The following is a 17190-nucleotide window of genomic DNA, read 5'->3' on the forward strand; positions in this document are numbered from 1 at the left end:
GACTTCATCTTCCTCAGTCAGGACTTCATCTTCCTCAGTCAGGTCTTCATCTTCCTCAGTCAGGACTTCATCTTCCTCAGTCTGACATGTAGCATCAGATCATCATTCAGCTCACTGTGTTCAGCAGCAGTTATGTTTCTGTAAACCTGACAGCGTTTCTGTTTTATTTATAGAAGCATCACATTTTTGGCTCTTGCAGCATCATTCAGATTCTTTTATTGTGTTTTTATTTGTATTTATTTAGTGTTCTTATGTGTGAAGGACTCTGGACCAATGATATTGTGTTTAAAGTGATATAAATAAGTTGAAGTTGATGCATCAGCAGCTTCACCATCGCTGGCTACAACACCAGCAGCATTTCAGAGTAAAAGTCAAATGTTGAGCTGCATGTATTCTGCTGTCATTTCACTGATTACGTTATTTTATTTAGCGTCGCTGTCATTATGACTATGACAACATGATGTAGATGACAGGTGATGTGATCTACAGGCTGACTGTGTAGTTATTCTATCATATTTACAACATGATTTTAGAAGGCCCTTTTCTTCTGAAGATGAATTCATTGACCTCTTTTATTCATCCTTTAACAAGGTCTACAGATATATCAAATGAAGGAGCACGTTGATCTTCAGACTCAGGTTATTTATTAATGATGTCATGTACTCAGCAGACATGTGAGGTCATTATCAGCTCCTCTTCAACATCTAGACTGTTGGTCATCTACAGCATCCTGATGGCTCTTCAATAACTGACAGATGAAAGGTGTGTAAAGCTAACAGCTATGGTAAGCTCTGCATATAACTGGTGGTTGGTGCTTCATGTTTAGTCTCACCATTCTTTAGCTGCTCTCTAATCTCTGCTCACTGCTGAGCTCCTTGGAGCTTCCAATCATCTCTGACTTCAATCATCATTGTATGTTACTGCCTAGTTTAATAAGTACAAGTTAGTCCTGATCTCTAGCATTGCTGGCTATGGCCCATCATGCAACAGGGCAGACTGGACAAGTTCACATTGGTAGCGGTTTAACTCATCATGCCCGTTAGCATCGCTGCTGCTAATGGAGCTCTGCTTTTATTATATAGGCTCATGATTGACATGTTTATTATTCTTAGTGTGAAATAAAGAAATCTGTCATGCTCATTATTTAGTTTCATCTCTTAGATTATTATTATTATTATTCAAGATAATCCTGAAAATTATGAACCAAACAGTGAAGGATGTGAATTAAATAAAAAGAAAACAATCTACCAAAGTTACAGTCAGTGAACTCACCCCAGAGCCAGTTTACAGTTTGGACTCTCCTGTACAGCAGACAGAAGCTTCTCTGATGAATCAGACAGTTCGTCAAGTTTCAGGTGCAGCTCTGTCAGATGAGGGTTGGACTTCACAGCTGAGGTCACAACTTCACAGTCAGTGTCTGAGAGTTTAAAGTCAGTAAGTCTGTAATGACACAAATATTACAACATATTATCATGAAGTGGCTCAAGGTTCAGACTAACAAGGAGAACACATGTTTGAATCTCAAAAACTAAAATAATGTATTAAAGTAAGTTATTAACAAACTAAATGTAAACTCCATGTGTAATGTGTAGAATCAGTAGTGTAGGGAAGTGCATGGATGAGGGGAAATGTGTGCTAGACAATAACAAACACATGAAGCAAAGAAAGAAAAGAGATGTTGCTGGTGGAAGAGAGAGGGAGACACTGAGCAGGCCAGCTTTGATAAGGTGATCCAGCCCAAAGCCCAGCTGATGCTTCAGCCTGATCACTCCATTATTAGTGCTGAAAAGGAGCCTCGGGGTGAAGAGTCACCTAGCTCTCTCATACATGCACGTAGAAACGTGATTAAAACTTTAAAACGGAGGAAAACTTGTCCTCTCTGGAAAAATACCAAACTATTTTTACATAAAATGTAAACTTTTCAAACTATGAGCAGTCAATCACTTTTTCTTCAAAGTCAGAGTGGAAGGGGGTTGAGTTTAGCTCAGCGGGTAGAGAACCCGCCCCATGTGTTGAGGCTATAGTCCTCGTTGCAGGTGACCCTGGTTCAAATCCCGAGCTAAGCGGTCTTATCCTGTCTATCTCCACTATCCTGTACATTAAAGGCAATAAAGCCCAAAAAAATATACTTTAAAAAAAGAAGTTGGTGAATCATATTTAAGCATAAATAATATTTATTTAAACTTATTAATTAAAGTCTACTTCATTTTTTCCACAGACAGGAACATCACTGTTATGAAATTATTAAGTAAATCTTCAAATCATTTAGAGAGTAGATTTTATTATACTTTTTATTTTAAATTACTTGGTTGTATGAAATTATATTATGTACATTTTGTTCATCTTCTATTGATAAATGTTGAATCTTTTTATATACCACAAATCATATAACTACAATACAAAACAATAAAACTATTTATTGTGTCCTCAGTAAACATGAATTAATCACTCCATTCACATGAATGAACCAAACAGTGAAGGATGTGAAATTAAATAAAAAGAAAACAATCTACCAAAGTTACAGTCAGTGAACTCACTTCAGAGTCTTCAGTTTACAGTTTGGACTCTCCTGTACAGCAGACAGAAGCTTCTCTGATGAATCAGACAGTTCGTCAAGTTTCAGGTGCAGCTCTGTCAGATGAGGGTTGGACTTCACAGCTGAGGTCACAACTTCACAGTCAGTGTCTGAGAGTCCAAAGACAGTAAGTCTGTAATGACACAAATATTACAACATATTATCATGAAGTGGCTCAAGGTTCAGACTAACAAGGAGAACACATGTTTGAATCTCAAAAACTAAAATAATGTATTAAAGTAAGTTATTAACAAACTAAATGTAAACTCCATGTGTAATGTGTAGAATCAGTAGTGTAGGGAAGTGCATGGATGAGGGGAAATGTGTGCTAGACAATAACAAACACATGAAGCAAAGAAAGAAAAGAGATGTTGCTGGTGGAAGAGAGAGGGAGACACTGAGCAGGCCAGCTTTGATAAGGTGATCCAGCCCAAAGCCCAGCTGATGCTTCAGCCTGATGACTCCATTATTATTATTATTATTATTATTATTATTATTATTATTATTATTATTATTATTATTATTATTATTATTATCATTGTGAGTTTGATTCATTTTATTCCTTTAATATAAAACAACAGTTGAGAGATAAACATGAAACAAGAGGAGAGATCAGTGGAAGCTGCAGTTATACTGGAAGCATCTTAACCAGTAAGCTACCAGAACACTCCCAGTTCAGCTGATGCTGTCTCACTGTGCTTGAATGAAACAATCATTCTCATCACTCTCTCTCAGACCTGCACACTTTAATCTTTGTTTAGCTTTAATCTTGCAGATGAAGGAGAGAACATGGAGTTACATTGAGGCTTTCATAATGTGCACAGTGTGTGTGTGTGTGATCTGATCCCATGTCTGTCTCCACTAAGTTAACATGAGGACATCTTGATTAGAAAACCACTTTTACTGTCCACTATGTTTCACGAGCAAGGAACACATCACCAACGAGATACATTTTAACAGATTTATTGACAGAATTTGAATGAATTGTGTATTCTTGATGCGGAACGATTCTTGATACGGTGATTCTTGATGCGGTGTGTGGAGGTCAGACGAAGGATCCGCCGCTGCGCCCGGGCAGTGACGAACCCCCAAAAACCTCCAATTATTTGAGACATGTTCGTGTGGATCTTAGATCGTTGAGTCTGAGCAGATATAGCGGTGATACGTTAATGAGCGTTAATAGTGAGAGTCCGAGATACGAGCAAGACGGCACGGGAAGTGTGATGGTGACACAGTGAATTCTGAGCATCCAAGGAAACTGAAGATGCTATATGGAATATGGAATATGAACATCGCTTTGAGGGTCAGGGCGATGTGAGGAGTTTGGTATCCTCAACGAATGGTGTGTAAGCAAGTGGACAGCAGTTCGGCGGTAAGAGAAAGCCGTTTGGCTGGTTCTTGGCTGACGAGACCAGCGAGAAGTGACTTACTTGGGGATGGTTTATGGCTGGGCTGGGATTACCTGTGATTAGTTTGGAGAAAAACTAGTACCGCTGAGGTAGGATTTGATAGTAGGTGTTTTATGTTCATGGCAGAATGAGCATAGGTGATGTAGCAGATGACGGTGGTGAGATAGAACGAGGGGGAAATGATGTTGTGTCGGTCATGAAAGTGTTCCAAGCTGTCCAGTAGGAGGAGAGTGTAGAAGATAAGCTGTTAATATTGTAGTTTGGAATTCGAAGATCAGGAGTACTAAAGATGGATTTACAGAATGAAGTCAATGCAGAATATGGAGGAACTGAAGTCGGCAGCGGTTTGGCGTGCAGAGCCAATTTCTGAACTTCTGGAACATAAAATGAGAGAAAGTCAGCGATGGTATTATGGTGGCCTGGGACGTAGGCGGCGTGGAGGATATTGGTTAGTGATGGAGTGCCACGTGAGCGACGCATGAATGGCGTAATTGAAAAGGAGTTGGAGCGACCTTGGTTAATGATTTCAACGACTGAGATTATCATAGTGTATAAGAATGGATTAACTAGACTATTCGTGTCCCCATAGAACAGCGGTGGCTACTACGGGGGTAGATTTCGAAGAGGCGGAGGAAGCGACCTGGCAATTGTCCATGAGTTCTGGGGGCCATTCTGATGCTAACCATCTACCGTTGTAGAAACCCCCAAAATCAGCAGAAGGAGCAGCATCAGTGTAGCTGGATGTCAAGGGAGTTAGTCAGCTGATCATCATAAAAGAAGGAGATACCGTTCCAGCTAGAGAGGAGATGGAACCACAAGCGAAGCTCTGCGAGACAGGATTGGTTCCGTGACAAGGAAGACAGAAGCGACAGGACGATACAATAGACCGCAGGTGGCTCTAAGAGCGTCGATAATGAAATAGTTATGGTGGTGAAATAGGACGACATATATATGTTACATTGAACGTGTGACAGGAGCATTGATAATGAAATGGTAGAAGTGATGAGATAGAATGAAGTGTAGGTTACGTTAAACATATGAAAGGGGGACTTCCGGTTTGGCTGCGATGGAGTAGACGTGCGTCGAGTCTCGCTCCCGCAACTATTGTCAATTTAACTTTTTCAAGACCCCTAAAGTCACAACAAAGGGTATTATTCATCTCTTTTGACGGACATACTACCTAAATATGTCGACGTACGCGACCAGACAGAATGTAAAAGACCAGGAGGCTAAGGTCAATCCCACACATGAGGCAAGTGACGAGTTTAGCATGGCGGCCATTGCTAATCTTCTGGAAGAACACCGCCAAGCACTCTCAGCTGATTTCAAAGCCTCCATCTCAACACTCGAAACAAAGCTGGACCACGTCCACACCACAGTGTCTGACCACACTCAGAAGATTGTCTCTCTCGAGGTAAATGCTACTCTACAAGACGAACGCCTGTTGACATTGGAAGCATCCTGTGCCATGCTAACGGAGAGCAATGCTAAGCTGTTAGCTAAAGTTAGCGACCTGGAGTCCCGGAGCCGGCGGAATAACATCAGAGTGGTCGGCATACCTGAATCAGTGGAGGGGCCGCGTCCCACTACCTTCTTTGCAGAGCTGCTCATGGAAGTTTTTGGCGAAGGCGTCCTGGAGTCACCACCCGAATGTGACCGAGCTCATCGTACCCTATCCGAGAAACCGAAGCCGGGGCAGAGAGCACGGCCCGTCATTATCAGGCTGCACAGGTACCAGGTGAAGGAGAGGATCATACGCGAAGCCCGAACCAGGAGAGGCAAGCTACAGTACAGGGGCTCCCCCATCTCCATTTACGAGGACTACGCGCCGGAGGTGGTGGAACAACGCCAGAAGTACCGGGAGGTGATGTCGGAGCTCTACAACCTGGGCTTCAAACCTGCATTGCTATTCCCTGCCAGGCTGGTCATCGTGATGAAAGATGGGGAGAGGAAGAGGTTTTCTTCGGTCTCCGAGGCTAAAGGCTTAATAGCATCCACCCGCACGGAAGAGACCTGACGACCGTGAGCGACTACTACAGTAAGACCACCACGATGAGCCACTGTTATGCTAACTGGATAACCTGGATGAGTTAATGATACCAACTATAATAACTGTCATGGCCAGCCCCGGACGGGCCTGGAGTTAATTCTTAGACTGCATCATTCTAGTAGTCTCAGACCACGGTCCTGGCGGATTGCTGGTGATTTGACCGTGCAGAGGTTTGAACAAAACTCACCGGCTGGACATTTTATTAATGCACATTTTATTACTGCACATTGATTTGAGAGCCGATATTCGCTAATATTTTTGAATTCCCTCTTTTTTTCTGTTTCATTCTTTTCGTTTACATTACTTTGAGAATTCCTAGATTATCTTCTACCCGCTCTCTTGCCAAGTATAGGAAGCTGATCTACATACAGACTGCAGTCGGTTATATATATATTTTTTTATCTTCTACAGGAAGTTTTAGTACCCTGTGTTGGCTCATTTACTTTAATTGCCTTTTTTTTTTTTCTACTCGTGTTTACAATGTTTAACAAGCTCTACTACATGGTTGTTGTTATCATACAGAATGATCTGTCGTTGTATGGAGCCATAGATGTGCAAATACTATGCAGTAATCTTTTCTACCTTGACTCATTTTTCCGCAAAGGGAGGGGGGAAAAAAAAAAAAAAAAAAAAAAAGTCTATATACCTGGTTTGCGACATAGTACTTGATATGTTTATTTACGTTGTTCCCTGTGACTTTATGGGGTCAATATATTGTTAATGTTAGGGAAGAGACCCCGGAAGCTTAGTTTAGCTGTTAGCCGTGAGCTGTGAGCAGGACAGCTCAGATGTTGTTCTTTCTTATGGGTGTAGCCCTCAGGTGGTCACAAATGTTGTCACTGTTTTGTCTTTGTTTTTTGCCCCCCCCCCTTTTTTTTTTTTTTTTTTTCTTTTTTCTTTTTCCAACTTTACTCCCCATTCTCTCTCCCTTCATTACAGTACAGAATACAGGCCATGCAGTGTCAGTCTAACTTTTTACTGTTGGCTCTATGGCTAATGCTGTGAAGACAGATAACGGAGTGTGTCTGATTTCCTGGAATACTAAGGGCATTAACAACGCAATTAAAATTGGTAAGATCCTGACACAGTTACAGCATCTTAAAGGGGACGTGATGTTTTTGCAAGAAACACATCTTAAAACGTCCGACACCCCACCCATTAAGAGGGCGTGGATGAGCCACTTATTCCATTCAAAATTTACAGAGAAAGTTAGAGGGGCAGCCATTATTATTCATAAAAGGGTCTTATTTGAGCCAACAAATGTAATTCTAGACACTGACAGCCGCTATGTCATAGTTGTGGGCACGCTTCAGAATACACCAGTGGTCTTAGTTTCAGTTTATGCGCCGACCTGGGACGATGACCAATTTTTTACGAGGCTCTTTGCAAAAATCCCAAACGCTGATAGTCACCACATTATTATAGGTGGGGACTTTAATCTGGTGCAAGATGTGACTCTCGATAGATCTTCCCCTACACAAACCACACTATCCAAATCAGCAAACGTAGTAAAAACGTATGCATCGCAGTTGGGAATCTCGGATCCCTGGAGGTTTAAAAACCCCCATGGTAGAGCTTTTTCTTTTTTTTCCCATGTACACCACACATTCTCCCGAATTGATTTCTTTTTACTTGATAATAATCTCCTAGATTCCGTGAATGCATGTGAGTATCACCCAATAACCACCTCTGACCATGCCCCTACCACAGTTGACATTAGTTTTCCACAGGATACAACTCCACGCTCACGATGGAGGTTCAGCTCGCACTTGTTGTCAGATAATACGTTTAAAGATTTTGTTGCGACTCAAATTCGTACCTACATAGAGTTTAATGACACCCCTGAGGTCAGCAGTAACATTCTGTGGGAAGCGCTTAAAGCTACTATTCGTGGACAGGTGATATCTTATATTTCCCAAATGAGAAGGGCTGAGCAAGCTAGGCTGGTGGAGATTGCAGAGGAACTTTTAAAGCTTGATGGAACCTACTCCACCTCTCCATCCCCCACTCTCTATAAGAAGCGGTTACTTCTACATTCGGAACACGACCTGTTAATGACACGCGTGGTGGAGAGACAGCTGCGACAATCGAAACAAAACTTTTTTGAGCAGGGAGATAAGGCCGGAAGACTTTTGGCACAGCAGGCCCGTGCAGCTAGCGCCTCTAGATTGATTTCTCAAATTAAGCAACCTGATGGTAGCCTCGCTTCTGATCCAGTAGTTATCAATAAGTCTTTTTCTGATTTCTATACCACACTCTATACTTCTGAATGCAACCCAATTACTACAATGACCCCCAATCCTTTAGACCAGTTAACATATCCTCAGATTGAAGTAAATATTGCCAGAGAACTGGGCAGACCCATCTCTTTGTTGGAGGTGCATGAAGCAATCAATTCTATGCAAAACAAGAAATCTTCCGGTCCCAACGGTTTTACAGTCGAGTTCTTTAAGGCGTACTCGATATTACTAGCCCCCATCCTGGTGAGGATGTTCAATGATTCCTTCACTGAAGGCAGACTGCCAGCGACCCTGTATGAGGCATCTATTTCATTGCTTCTGAAGAAAGATAGAGATCCTACGTCCTGTGGTAGCTATAGACCTGTCTCACTTTTAAACATAGATTATAAGATTCTGGCTAAGGTCCTCGCCCTCCGCCTCCTAAGTGTGATGTCATCAATAATCTCATTAGACCAGACAGGCTTCACATTGGGGAGGCATCCATTCTTTAACACCAGGAGGCTTTTGAATATCATATACTCACCTGCGTCGAACACTCCTGAAATTGTAGTGGCGCTTGATGCAGAGAAAGCTTTCGACCGGGTGGAGTGGGGATTTTTATTTTTCATCTTAGAGAAATTTGGCTTTGATTCTAACTATATTTCTTGGGTTAAACTTTTGTATGCCACCCCCTCGGCTTCTGTAAACACTAACGGCGTCCACTCAGCGTACTTCCCTCTCAAACGTGGGACCCGACAGGGATGTCCGCTTTCACCTTTGTTGTTCAATATAGCCATCGAGCCACTAGCCATTTGGCTCAGAAACCAGAATGAGTTTGAAGGCATTTCTCGTTTCGGTTTAGTTCACAAACTCTCTCTATATGCTGATGACCTTCTCTTATTTATCCCCCCCCCCCCCCCCCCATTTTATCAACTCTGGATCAGTTTGGGCGCCTATCAGGGTATAAATTAAACATTCAGAAAAGCGAGCTATTTTTTGTTAATAATTCGGCGAGATCTCTCCCACAATCCGTGTTTCCTTTCAAAATAGCGGAAAAAGGATTCAAATATTTGGGAGTGTTTATTACCAGCTCCTTCAGGGAACTTTTTCAAAAGAATTTTCAGCCCTTATTAGATAAATGCAAGTCAGACTTGTCCAGATGGGCTGCCCTCCCCCTGTCTCTTGCAGGCCGAGTTAATCTCATTAAGATGGTAGTTCTTCCAAAATTTCTTTATCTTTTTCAACACATTCCAATTTGTCTTAATAAATCATTTTTTGTTAATCTCGACCAACAACTTAACACTTTTTTCCCGGTGCCTGATGTCCCTGTCTAAACAAGCGCTGTGCTGCTGTTGGATTTAAGGAAACAGCATCGGTTGCAGGCATCTCGATGCCTGAAGTACACGACTAAGTGAAGTGCTGCTGTTGGATTTAGAAAACAGCATGGTCGCAGACATCCCGGTGCCTGATGTCCCTGTCTAAGCGAAGCGCTGGGGTCGTAGTGAGGAAACGCCATGGTTGCTGGTATCACTGTGCCCGATGTTCCCGTCTAAGCGGAACACTGGTTGGAGTTAGAAAACCACATGGGTCGCAGGCATCCCGGTGCCTGATGTCCCTGTCTAAACGAAATGCTGTGGCTGGAGTAAAGAAAACCGCATAGGTCACAGGCATCCCGGTGCCTGATGTAGACGACTAAGCGAAGTGCTGCTGTTGGATTTAGAAAACAGCATGGTCGCAGGCATCCCGGTGCCTGATGTCCCTGTCTAAATGAAAAGCTGTGGCTGGAGTAAGAAACCGCATGGGTCGCAGGCATCCTGGTGCCTGATGTCCCTGTCTAGGAGCGGCTCTGCGGTTGGAGTGAGGAGACGGCAGGGGGTTTATGACTCAGACAATATAGAAGCAATTTCAGGTTAGTTGTATTTGTGATAAATTGAGTTAGTAGCTTGCGATCCAGCTTTTAACGTGGACGATAAAGAGTGATTTCGGTTAGTATTGTGATAACTGTGTTAGTAACGTGCAATACGATGCGTTTAATGGCAGATGATGCCTAAAATGACGATTGACTCGATATGCTGGCAACGTGCAACCTGGTGTTTGTAATGTTCAAGCACGTGTAACGGTGTGCAATGGCAAAGTGACGTTAGAGTAGCTGCGCGAGAAGCTTCCAGCTGGTATATGGAAAAGGCAATGTGGAAGTAACTTTAAATTAATTATGAATCTTTACTACAAAGTAGTGGAGATGGATAACGTATGATGCAGGACTGATGCCGTTGGTATAATGCCATAGACTGTATAGAAGAAATGGGCGTAACAATGTGACGTCACCCACTGGTTTGTGGACTGCTGCTCAGGAGCCACTTTTATTTATTTATTTTATTTTCCCTTCTTTATCTTTTATGACACCAAAACGATAATACTGAGCAAGTCTGAGTAGAATTAGTAGTGCAATACTATCTGGCCCCTGCCGGGGGGCGCTGTGGCCGTGGGGCTACGGGGCTCTGTGACGTCACGCGTGCCGAACCGGGCGGTGATTGGCTTAGACGAAAACCCGGAAGGCGGGAGCGCCGGTTGCTGTTGTTGATGCTGAGTAAACAATGAAGCTTTAGTTTAATGTGGCTGAGGTTGATAGGGAATGCATCCTATGCAGGAATCGTTGGCAGTTCGGTCGCTGATGTCGGGGTCCGTTTGAGGATGTAAAGTCGGCCGGACGGAGAATGCGAGTCCGGTGTGGTGGAGAGTTATCTGGACTGTTGAAGCGGCTGAGGAGGGGAGAGTTGAAGCTGCTGCTCCAGCGGCTTTGTGCGTTGCTTCCCTGGTTTTTGCCCTCGCTAGTGGAGGAGAGGAAGCCGGAGATCTACCGGGAGTGTCACATCAGGGGAGTGTGGGTTGAAGAGCCTGCAAGGCCGGCATGTGCCCCGCGGGACGCTCGGCTGAGGTCTGCTGCTGTGTGACGAGAGGAGAACCGGTTTCCCACGAATCTTCAGTCAAGTCGGACGGTTTGATCTGCAGTTCGTGATCCATGGTGAGTTCACTCTTGGACTAGTAATCGTAGCATTTGTTCAAGTTTTGTTGATGCGATGTGGGAAGTACGATCTGTTTCTGGGATGACCGTGAAAGCTTGACTGAGACTGCCTGCACGTGAAACTCGAAAGCGAGAGTGAACGAGGGGGAAGCTGTTAGGTCTGTTTATATAGGAGCCGGAAGGGGCGTAATTGGTGTGTGTTCCCGCTCCTGAAACTGCGCTTATCAAGCTTCAATTAATGTGACTGCAGGATATTTAGACTCAGTTCAGCTCAGTGAACAGTTCCAGTTGAGAAAGATCATCTCTCTTTGCTACCTGCTGCTGTCAGGTTCACATCCATAAGCAGCTACATTTACTGACTGTTCACAAACACTAATGAAACTAATAATCAAAGATGATTCAGATCTTATTTTAAAGCCTGCTGAGTAAAATCAGGTATTACCTGTATGTCTGATTATATATCATGTAATAATAACTTTACTGCTTTCACTGATAACTGTAACATACTGATATATGTTGTGATAAAATGCTGCTGTAATAAAACCTCAACCACAACCTCTAAAGTCCTTCATGTGTTTCACCAGGTTTGAATGAATCCTCCAACACACAAAGGAAGAGAAAGAGAAGAAAACACTGTCAAATCCAATAATGACTAGAAATAAATAGAATAACTGTTCATTAACTTAACAGCTATAAACATCAACATTATTTAAACTCAACATTTAAACAGCTCAACAACATCTGAGACTAAATATAACTGACATGTTATTTCACATATAAACAAGTAGAGCACTATTTTAACTATAATAAAACATTTATATTTGAAGAACTAAACTACTAATCTACACTGATTTATAATGTTAATCACATCTGGACTTACCGAGCCTTTCTGCAGTTCCTCACAGCTGGGATCAGTCTCCGTCGTCCCTCCTCTGATGTGTTGTACTTCTCCAGGTCCAACTCATCCAGAACGTCCTCTGACATCTGCAGCATGTAGGCCAGAGCTGAGCAGTGGATCACAGAGAGTTCCTTCTCTGATCTGTTCTCTGACTTCAGGAACTCTTGGATCTCCTGATGTACTGAGCAGTCCTTCATCTCCATCAGACAGTGGAAGATGTTGATGCTTCTGTCAGGAGAGATATCCTTACTGTTCATCTCCTTCAGGTTGCTGATGACTCTCTGGATGGTTTCTGGACTGTTGTCTGTCTGAGCCAGCAGGCCTCCTAAGAGACTCTGGTTGGACTCCAGGGAGAGGCCATGAAGGAAGCGGACAAACAGGTCCAGGTGGCCATTTTTACTCCCGAGAGATTTCTGCATGACTCCCTTCAGGAAGTCATCCAGAGATGAGTAATCTTTTTCTTTTTCTTCTTCTTCTTCTTTTTTTTCTTTTTCTTTTTTTCTCAGGAAGTCCTTCAGTACCTCTGTCTTCCTGCTGGTGTAACAGTGGTACATGTAGACTGCAGCCAGAAACTCCTGAATGCTCAGATGAACAAAGCTGTAGACTGGTTTCTGGAAGATCACACTCTCTCTTTTGAAGATCTCTGTACAAACTCCTGATAACACTGAGGCCTCTGTGACATCAAGACCACACTGCTCCAGGTCTTCTTGGTAGAACATGATGTTTCCTTTCTCCAGTTGTTCAAACGCCAGCCTCCCCAGCTTCAGAAGAAGCTTCCTGTCAGCCTCCGTCAGCTCCTGTGGACTCGTCTCATGTCCCTCATCATACTTGTTGTTCTTCCTCTTTGTCTGAACCAGCAGGAAGTGTGAGTACATGTCAGTCAGGGTCTTGGGCAGCTCTCCTCTCTGGTCTGTAATCAACATGTGGTCCAGAACTGTAGCAGTGATCCAGCAGAAGACTGGGATGTGACACATGATGTGGAGGCTCCTGGATGTCTTGATGTGTGAGATGATTGTGCTGGACTGCTCTTCATCACTGAATCTCCTCCTGAAGTACTCCTCCTTCTGGGGGTCAGTGAAGCCTCGTACTTCTGTTACCCTGTCCACACATGAAGGAGGGATCTGATTGGCTGCTGCAGGTCTGGTAGTTATCCAGACGAGAGCCGAGGGAAGCAGCTTCCCCTTGATGAGGTTTGTCAGCAGCACGCTGACTGATGACTTCTGTGTGACATCAGACACGACCTCACTGTTGTTGAAATCCAGTGAAAGTCTGTTTTCATCCAGGCCGTCAAAGATGAACAGAACTTTACAGCCAGCGAGCTTCTCTGCTGTGAGCTTCTGTAATGTTGGATAGAAAACACGGATCAGCATGAGCAGACTGTACTGCTCATCTTTGATCAAGTTCAGCGACCTGAACGAGAACAGAATCAGCAGACTGATATCTTGGTTGTTGGAGCGCCGTGCCCAGTCCAGAGTGAACTTCAGCACTGAGAAGGTTTTTCCAACGCCAGCGACGCCGTTCATCAGAACCACTCTGACTCTGTGTAAGACTTCACAGATGTCCTGATCCTTGGTTGGAGCGTCATGGAGGGTCCTCATCTTGGAAGCTGTTTCAAGCTGCCTCACCTCATGTTGGGTATGAACCTCTTCAGTTTCCTGTTGGTCAGGTATGACTTTAAAGATGTCCTGACACTTGATTGGAGCGTCATGGAGGGTCTTCATCTTGGAAGCTGTTTCAAGCTGCCTCACCTCATGTTGGGTATTAACCTCTTCACTCTGTCCCTCTGTGATGTGGACCTCAGTGAAGATGCTGATGAGGAAGGTTTTAGTTCCTGCTTCATCAGTTCCTTGAGTCACACATTCACATGTGCTGCTCAGACTGATCTGATGTTCATCTAAAACCTCCTGCAGACCACTTTCTGCTGAAAGAGAAGAAAAAAGGTAGAATGAACCAGAAATCAGTGTGACTGTTAATGTTCAGTAGGATAGAGGAGGTAGATTCCTGTTTTCAGAGATGATGACATCAGCAGACACATCTTCAGTCTTACTTTGTACAGTGCTGGTCTGACTGTCTGTCTGCAGTCCAGCTCTGGTTCTGGATCTTTTTCCACACTGGGGACAGGAGGACGCTCCTGATGAAGCAGACTGGTCCCAGTATGAGATGATGCACTGTCTGCAGAACCAGTGTCCACAGCTGGTAGAGACTGGATCCTTCAGGACGTCCTGACACAAAGAACAGCAGGACAGCTGCTCCTCCACAGAAACAGCCCTCCTCTTCCTCTTCCTCTTCCTCTCTCTGTGGACATGAACACATTCTTTATGTCACATGACATTAGTGGAGGCCAACCGACAGCTCACAAGCTGCATGCAGCTCTTTCCCCACATAAACAGTCCAGACTGTCAGTATTTACACACTTACACACTTTCTGTTCTTCAGCCTCTGAGATTCAACACATTCAACTTGAAATAAAATAAAATAAACTACAATCACAAGAGTTCAACAGTAATTAGACAGAGACAACAATGTGCCAGCAAAGGCAGAGAAGAAGAAGAAGACTGCAAGCTAGTAAACATGGATGTGACAAACTACAATTCAAATGATTATTATGGTTATTAATGATTGCATAATAAACCTGTGCTGTGTGAAGTTTAAGATGGCTCCATGTCATAAAGAAGACTGTTATAAAATAAAAGCCACCAGGAGATGAAAATAAAGGCTTTTATTAAAAATACAATAATATATAAAAGAACAATGTTTATAATGTAGATTATCAAATGATATTAAACTGAATCATCTTCAGGTCAGTTTACAGTAGAAACAGTCTCTTACTTTGTGTCTGAGGGTCCAGGTTCATTACTGAAGGTTAGAGGAAGACCTTTAGACCGGTCACTCTTCATAGACAGACAGCTGGATATTACAGACTCTGCTCCGTCCTCCTCTTCCTCCTCTTTCTTCATCTTCTGGAGTCTGAGAGGTAAACCAGTAACACTGGAGACACACACACATACACAGTATAATAAACCCAGTCCTGCCTCTCAACTTAGTAGCTTCTTATTAGTTGACATGACTTTAACTACAACCATGTGTGTTTTCTAGTCATCACAAAGAGAAACTTTGACTCTGGTTTAAATCCAACAAACAGACTTCAGATAAACATGTGTGTGCTTCTTAACTGTGACTTCTCTCTATTTAGAGCTCAGCAGTGAGTCACGTGACATCGCTGTGAGGACGCACAAACCAGGAAACAACAACAGGAAACAACGTTTAACACCTCAAACTCTGTCATTTCACATTTAATCAACTAAACAATGAATGTGATCAATAATCATCAGATTGATCAATAATGACAGTAATCATTATTTACAGTCCTGATATTAACACTCACCTGCCTCACACTGTTTTCCTGCTTCTGCTCTGATGTGAAATGGAGTCAGTCTGTCTTATTTTACATCACATTTTAGGGTAAATATCTCACACTGCACTGTGACTCTTTATTCTCAGGTTTTATCTCTTATTCTATTGGACCTCCATTTTATTTCCAATGTAACACTTTTTAATTGTATTTAACATTTTTATTTTGCTGTGTGTTGCTTCTATATCCTGTTTTAATGCATCATGTTTTATGTGAAGCACGCTGAAGTGACTTGTTGAAATATTCTGTTTTCCTCCTTGGATCACATCAGTCCAGTTCTCAGATCTTTACACTGACTTCCTGTCTGTGAAAGAATAGACTTTAAAATACTGCTGTTGCTTTATAAAGCACTGAATGGTTTATGGCTCTGATGACTGAATGGACTTTCACCTTTACTGCCTACCTGTCTGCTCACAGGTATGGATTGATCAGATCCACCTCAAATTACTCACAAAAGCCTCAAGTCTTTGGAGAACTTTACGCCCCCATGAAAATGTCAAATTTAAAGCCTCTTCCTCCAGATTGACATAATATAATAATATTCATAGGACACATATATCATGTCTAGATGCACAAACATGTCTCTTGGAGCCGTACTCTAACTCCAACAGGCCTTTTTGTTTAATGAACACTTCCTACATTTTAAACTGGATCGTCTCCAAACTCAGTGTCAACTTTAGACCTTTGACATGAAAACTTATCAACAGCCAAAGTCTGCATCAAACGCACCGCCAACCTTTGATGATTCAGCATGTAACTGGACATCAATGTAACTTTAACAGACATGTTCCAATATATGGAAGCAAAAACAATTCCCTCCTCTCTGTCCTCACTCTGATCCATAGCAGAGAAACACCTTCACACAAACACAACAACATGCTCATTCATTACAACCAGCTGCACATCACACAGGTCTGCACTGCTGTCTAACATCCTGTCATTATTCATTCCACCACCAGATGGAGCCATAGTAAGTCTTTACTCTAACCCTTTGTCCACTACAGAGCTCATATGCAGCAAGTTATCATTCACTTGTGTTTACAAACTGATGACATGCATATATGTTGATCCAGCTGTGTGTCAGAAAGAAGAAAATACTCACCAGGTGAATTCAGATCCACATGTGGTCACAGAGTGGTTCTACCTTCACCTGTAGAGGAAAACACAGAGAGAAGCTGCAGCTGATTCTCCTTCATCAGTCCTTCATCATCAATCTGAGGACGCTGTCACACTCTCATAACTTCACAGTCAAAGTCCAAAAGCATCAAGATGATATTAAAGCAGTGAAGCTTGCAGCAGAGTTCAGCTCCAAACACACAGGAGGAACCTGCCAAGACTCTCTGTGAGGACATGAACCAATCTGACAGATTTCACTGGAAACTCATGTTCATCTGTCCACAAACTAATGTCACTGTTGTCTGTCTGATGGAAACAGAACCCCAAAGAACTGAACACACACTGAACAAATGTCTTTCACAGTTTTCACATCAACACTTCACACTATGTTATTTAAAATAAGGCTGAAACTTTTTTATAAAACTATGATACAAACATTTTTACAGGATCAGTCAAATCTGTTGTATTTGGAGGAGTGGAGGACTGTTT

The 17190-nt window shown here is 42.7% G+C and overlaps 1 protein-coding gene across 1 annotated transcript; it reads right to left on the reverse strand.

Moving 5' to 3' along the window:
• Positions 1-1266: 1266 nt before the first annotated feature.
• Positions 1267-12313, reverse strand: LOC128365213 (ribonuclease inhibitor-like). The gene is made up of 3 exons (XM_053325874.1): positions 12156-12313; positions 2538-2708; positions 1267-1440 (listed from the first exon to the last, which is right to left on the reverse strand). The coding sequence occupies exons 1-3, from the start codon at positions 12266-12268 to the stop codon at positions 1269-1271; spliced, it is 456 nt and encodes a 151-aa protein (XP_053181849.1). The 5' UTR covers positions 12269-12313; the 3' UTR covers positions 1267-1268.
• Positions 12314-17190: the final 4877 nt, after the last annotated feature.

The sequence above is a fragment of the Scomber japonicus genome, chromosome 9 (assembly GCF_027409825.1).
Source record: "Scomber japonicus isolate fScoJap1 chromosome 9, fScoJap1.pri, whole genome shotgun sequence".
Lineage (NCBI taxonomy): Eukaryota > Metazoa > Chordata > Actinopteri > Scombriformes > Scombridae > Scomber > Scomber japonicus.

Excerpts from the sequence above, each read along its gene's own strand:
- LOC128365213 (XM_053325874.1), bottom strand. The coding sequence starts at position 12,268 with ATGCTGCAGATGTCAGAGGACGTTCTGGATGAGTTGGACCTGGAGAAG. Across the intron at positions 2,709-12,155 it reads AGGAACTGCAGAAAGGCTCG|ACTTACTGTCTTTGGACTCT; the intron begins GTAAGTCCAGAT and ends GTGTCATTACAG. Across the intron at positions 1,441-2,537 it reads TGTAAACTGAAGACTCTGAA|ACTTACTGACTTTAAACTCT; the intron begins GTGAGTTCACTG and ends GTGTCATTACAG.